Consider the following 5713-nt stretch of genomic DNA (forward strand, 5'->3'; position numbering starts at 1 on the left):
CACACCACACACATGGCCTGCTACGACCTCTGCCGCCCCTGCGGACCCACCCCGCTGGCTAACAGCTGCAACGAGCCCTGTGTCAGGCAGTGCGAGGACTCCCACGTCGTCATCCAGCCCTCCACCGTGCAGGTCACCCTGCCAGGACCCATCCTCAGCTCCTTCCCACAGAACACTGCTGTTGGATCCTCCTCATCGGCTGCCGTGGGCAACATCCTCGGCTCCCAGGGAGTGCCCGTCTCCTCCGGCCGCTTCGGCTACGGCTATGGCTTTGGAGGCCTGGGCTGCTACGGTGGCATAAGGGGCTGCTACCCCTGCTAAGGGCCCCTCACGTGGCACCTCCAGGCTCTTGCTGCCACGTGGACCTGCCCTCCACAGCTCTTCCTCTCAAGGCACCAAGCAAGGAAGCAGGGAAGGGGCCAACCCAGCCTGCCTGACTACATGACCCACACACCTCCTCGTCTTGTCCTACTCCCTTTTTTGCATCGCCCCTTCTGTTATCTCCTGTACTCACCGATGCAATCACTTGCTCACAAGATAAGGACCACTGGGGACCTCCGGTGTGCAAGGCTCGAAAATCTTGCTTCTCTGGCAAAATGTCTCTCACACACGGCACTACGGCTGATGGTTACATTACCTGCACTTCAGACTGCTTCCCTTCCACTCGGTGCTCCTGCCTCTTCACTCTCTTTTTTTCCAACAATAAAGTTCTCCTCATCCCAGCCTGAGATGCCTCCTCTTCCCTTCTTCACCCAAGGCTCCTCCAACCTGACCCAGCACAAAACCAGGCCTCAAGTTGCCTTTGGGGTGGGTGGAAAAGGGTCACAAGACCTGTCCTAGGAATTGTGCCAGCTGGCACAAAGATAAGTCTGTACAGGCCGTCACTGTGAGTGAGAAAGGGCCACAAGGCCTCTCCTACGAACACCACAACCAGCAACAGCACAGACTGGCACCTGGGGGCTGCTGGAATATGACATAAGCACTTTACAAGAAGGGCTGGCTGGAGTAGGTCGTCCAGGACCATGGCCACTCACGTGTCCACTATCTCCAAGGATGGAGACTCCAGCACCTCTTCCACTCTTTGACCACCCTCACACTGAAGAAGGCTTGCCTTCTTTGCCCATGGAATTCCACTTGTGCCGCGGGCCTCTTGTCCTGCCACTCATCACAAGCCTCTGGTGCGCAACCCTTCAAGGAATTCTAGAATAGAATCATTAAGGTTGGAAAAGCCCTCTAAGATCACCAATTCCAACTGTCAACCCAACACCCCCAGGCCTCCTAAAGCATGCCCTGAAGTGCCACGCCTACACTTTTTTTAAACACCTCCAGCGATGGTGACTCCACCACCTCTCTGGGCAGCCTCTTCCAATGCCTGACCACTCTTTCAGTAATACATTTTTCCTAACTTCCCCTTCCTGTCATGCTTGTTCTCCAGACCCTTCCCTGGCTCCATTGCCCTTCTCTGGACAAACTCCAGCACCTCAAGGTCCTTCTTGTCCCACGGAGCCCAAACCTGAGCCCAGCATTCGAGTTGCGGCCTCACCAGTGCCGAGCACAGGGGCACCATCCCTGCCGTGCTCCTGCTGGACACACTATTCCTGACACAAGCCCAGATTATGTTGGCCTTCTTGGTCACCCAGCCACACTGCTGGCTCATGCTCAGACGGCTGTCAGCCAGCACCCCCAGGGCCTTCTCCGACACGCAGCTTTCCAGACACTCTTCCCCAAGCCTGGAGCGTTTCATACGGTTCTTGTGACCCAAGTGTAGGACCCCAGCACTTGGCCTTGTTAAGCTCATACAGTTGGCCTCGGCGCATTGATCCAGCCTGTCCAGAATCCTCTGCAGAGCCTTCCCACCCTCAAACAGATCAACACTCCCGCCCAACTTGGTGTCGTCTGCAAACTCACTGAGGGCATACGCAATCCTCTCAACCAAATCACTGATAAAAATATTAAACAAGCCTGGCCCCAACACTGAGCCCTGGGGAACCCTGCTCGTGACTGGACGCCAACTGGATTCAGTTCCATTCACCACAACTCTCTGGGCTCGGCCATCCAGACACTTTTTTACCCAGTGAAGAGACCACCTGTCTAAGCCATGAGCCTCCAGCTGCTCTAGGAGGATGCTGTGGGAGACAGGGTCAAAGGCCTCAACAAAGTGCAGGTAGATAACATCCACAGCCTCTCCCTCATCCACTGGGCGGGTCACCTGGTCAAGAAAGAGATCAGGTAGGTCCAGCAAGAGGCTGCTTCCATGAAGCCATGCTGGCTGGGCCTGATCCCTTGTTGTCCTGCACATGCCTGGTGAGCGCACTCAGGATGAACTGCTCCATAATCGTCCCCGGTACTGAGGTCAGGTGGCTGGCCAGTAGTTCCCCGCATCCTCCATCAGAGGTTCTGTTTGGAGAACAGGAGGCTGAGGGGCGACCCCATTGCTCTCTACAGCTTCCTGAGGAGGAGAGGGGCACGGGGAGGTGCTGAGCTCTTCTCCCTGGCACCCAGTGAGAGGAATGATGGGAATGCTTCAAAGCCACATCAGGGGACTTTCGGAATTGACATTAGCAAACATTCCTGGGAGGGTGGTCAAACACTCAGACAGGCTTCCTAGAGAGGTGGTCGATGCCGCAAGCCTGTCAGTGCTTAAGAGGCATTTGGACAATGCCCTTAATAACATGCTTTAACTTTTGGTCAGCCCTGAAGTGGTCAGGCAGTTGGGCTAGAGGATCACTCTAGGTCCCTTCCAAGTGGACTCTTCTAGTCCAGGCTAGGCAGCCTATTCTGCTTCCTCAACCCTTTGCCATGCAAGCCTTTGGCATGCAAGCCTTTGGCATGAAGCATCCCCTCAAGGTTTGGCATGAAAGCATCCCCTGCCTGCCTGCCTCTCCCACTATACTTGGGCCTCTCACGGGACTCACCAGCTCTCCCAGAGCTCACCAGCCAGGCGCCCGCGCTGCAGCCTTCCCTCACCACAGCCAGCTGCTCCCTCAGCACCCTCAGCCATCAGCCAATCAGGACGCAGCTAACAACCTGCCCACCGGGGGTGCCTAACAGCCTGCCAATCGGGCGGCGGCTGACAGGCGCCAGCTGCTGCAGCAGATCCTGGAAGTTTCCAGAAGGCTCCTGTCAGGACCCCAAAATCAACATGTCGGGCACAAGAAATCAAACATCTTCACCAAACAGCCCCCAGAACCACTGCTGGGAGGGGCGGGGGCTGAATGAGGGGCTGAATGACTAGAAATGCTGCTGACAACCGAACCAAAGGCCTCAGGCAAAAGCAGTTGGCGCACTTGGAGGGGTCAGGTGGAGGGAAAATGCCCTGATCTTATAACTAAAACATTGTCATCAATATGTACATCAAGAAGGCACCCTGCCCATCTTGCCCATGCTGTGGGGTGCCAGGGACACATGGGCAGGGTCCACTTTCATGGTCCCCCTTTGCTGTTGTCCCCAGCCCAACCACCTCCAGACCTTGGCACACCATCTTCTCTCACAAAGTGGAGCCAGGAACCACCCACACAGTGTTCCTGTCCCCATCCCCAGTTGGTGCCAGGACCCTGGACAACCAAGGTGCCCAGGTCACCTTGCTGTGGGGTCCTCAGCTGACCCAATGCTGGACTAGGGTTGCACTCTCTGCCTGGCTACACGGTCCCCATTCCGCCTACGTGGGAGCCCCTAGCCCATGGCCTCACCTTGCTATGGGGTCCCCAGATGATCCCTGCCAGGGAATCCCCATGCCACCATCCCCTCTGCGCTGCAGGGTCCCACAGTGCACGTGGTCTCCAGGCCACCATCCTCCCTGCCTCAGGGGCCATGCACCACCTCTACAGGGGACCCCAAGTCACCACCCCTCTGCACTGCGCTCACCATCCTCCTCACTGTGGGGACCCTGAGGCACAGCATGGGGCACCGAGCACCGGCCCCACGAACAAGCCTGTCACCCTGCTCAGCTCTGAAGATGGGCCTCAGTGCGGGGATGGCCGGGGCTGGACACCAGATGACTACCAAGATGCTCTGTCACTCCCTTTCCTCAACTGGAATGAAGATGACAAAAGGCTCCTGAGTCAACATAAGGACAGGGAGCGATCACTCAGCAATTACCATCACGGGCAAAACAGACTTGCCTTGGGGAAATTAATGTAGTTTTTTGCTAAAAGTCAGAGTAGAGTAATGACAAGTATAAACAAAACCTAAAACACCTTCCCCACCCCTCCCTTCTTCCAAGATTAACTTTACTCCTAATTTACTCCACCTCTTCCCCCAAGCAGCACAGGGGGATGGGGAATGGGGGTTGTGGTCAGTTCATCACACGGTGGTTCTGCTGCTCCTACTACCTCAGTGGGAGGACACCTCACATGCTTCCCTTTCTCCAGCACAGGGTCCCTCTCATGAAGACAGCCCTCAATTAACTTCTCCAACGTGGATCCTTCCCACAGTGTACAGTTCTTCACAAACCGCTTCGGTATGGATCCGTTCCATGAGACTCAGACCTCCAGGAAGAGAGTGCTCCAGCGTGGGTCTCCCACAGGGTCACAAGCTTTGCCAGCAAACCTGCTCCAGTGTGAGCTCCTCTCTGCACGGGGCCACAGGTCCTGCTAGGAGCCTGCTCCAGCACGGCATTCCCACGGGGTCACAGACTCCATTGGACATGCACCTGCTCCGGTAGGAAGCCTCCAGGGGATGAAGGTGCATCTCTGCTCCACTGTAAATCTCCATGGGCTGCAGGGCAACAGCCTGCCTCACCACGGTCTTCCGCAGGGGCTACAGGTGGATGGATACCTGCCAGTTGGCATTGGCTCTATCGGCCATTGGGGAAGCTTCTAGCAGCTTCTCACAGAAGCCACACTGCACACCCCAGGACACTGCCAAAACCTTGCAATGTAAACACAGTTGACACATCTACAACCTCACAAGCAAGAGGAGCACCAAGGCATACACAGAGCACACAAAAAGGGAAACGCCAGGCCTAAACACACCTTAGTCACCTGGCAGCAAGGCCGGCACGGAGCAAATGCCATGGAAGGGGCAGTGGCTTACCCCCGGCACACCTCAGAAACCAGACTTCCAGGCTTCCAAAGAAATGGGGAGCCCTCTTCACAAAGCATCCACAAACCACATCACACAAGTGCCATGACATGACATCCCTGACGACACACCAACTCTCCAATGTTTTGGTCATGTCTGTCAAATCCCCTGACATGCACCTTCCACGTAAATCCTCCCAAATACCTACTCTCACTTAAAAGCTGCCGCCAGGGTCAAGAGGACACGTCCTCAGGAGGAGAGGAAAGGAAAAGGGAGCGTTGCGGGAAGGAATCCACACCCCACCTCATTACCTCCCAGCCTCTGGCATGTAACAGCCACTTGCTGCAAAACACCGTCATGCACAAAGTCTGTCCCGCCCCTCAGGGACCAGCATAAAAGCCGGCCCAGCACCTCTCTCCCTCACACACTCTCCCTCACACACTCTCCTCCATCGTCAACAAGGTGAGTCTGAACCCCCTTCCCCTTCTTCCCCTGACCTACCTCATCCGGCTCTTCCAGCATACTGCGCCCCCAGCCTCAGCAGCCCTGATGCCTCCCCACTGCCACGCTCCCCACAGCCCTACAGTACAACTCCATGCTCCCTCACCCTCCTGCAACATTGACCCTCGCAACCCCATGCCCCTACGCTTTGTCAACACCCTCTCTTCCAGGGACCCTCCACACCACACAC

The 5713-nt window shown here is 56.3% G+C and overlaps 1 protein-coding gene across 1 annotated transcript; it reads left to right on the forward strand.

Annotated features, from left to right (window-relative positions):
• Positions 1-321, forward strand: LOC142054042 (feather keratin-like). Its single transcript, XM_075086240.1, has one exon. It carries the CDS (start codon positions 13-15, stop codon positions 319-321), a length of 309 nt encoding a protein of 102 aa, XP_074942341.1. The 5' UTR covers positions 1-12.
• Positions 322-5713: the final 5392 nt, after the last annotated feature.

This window comes from Phalacrocorax aristotelis, chromosome 2 (genome assembly GCF_949628215.1).
Source record: "Phalacrocorax aristotelis chromosome 2, bGulAri2.1, whole genome shotgun sequence".
NCBI lineage: Eukaryota > Metazoa > Chordata > Aves > Suliformes > Phalacrocoracidae > Phalacrocorax > Phalacrocorax aristotelis.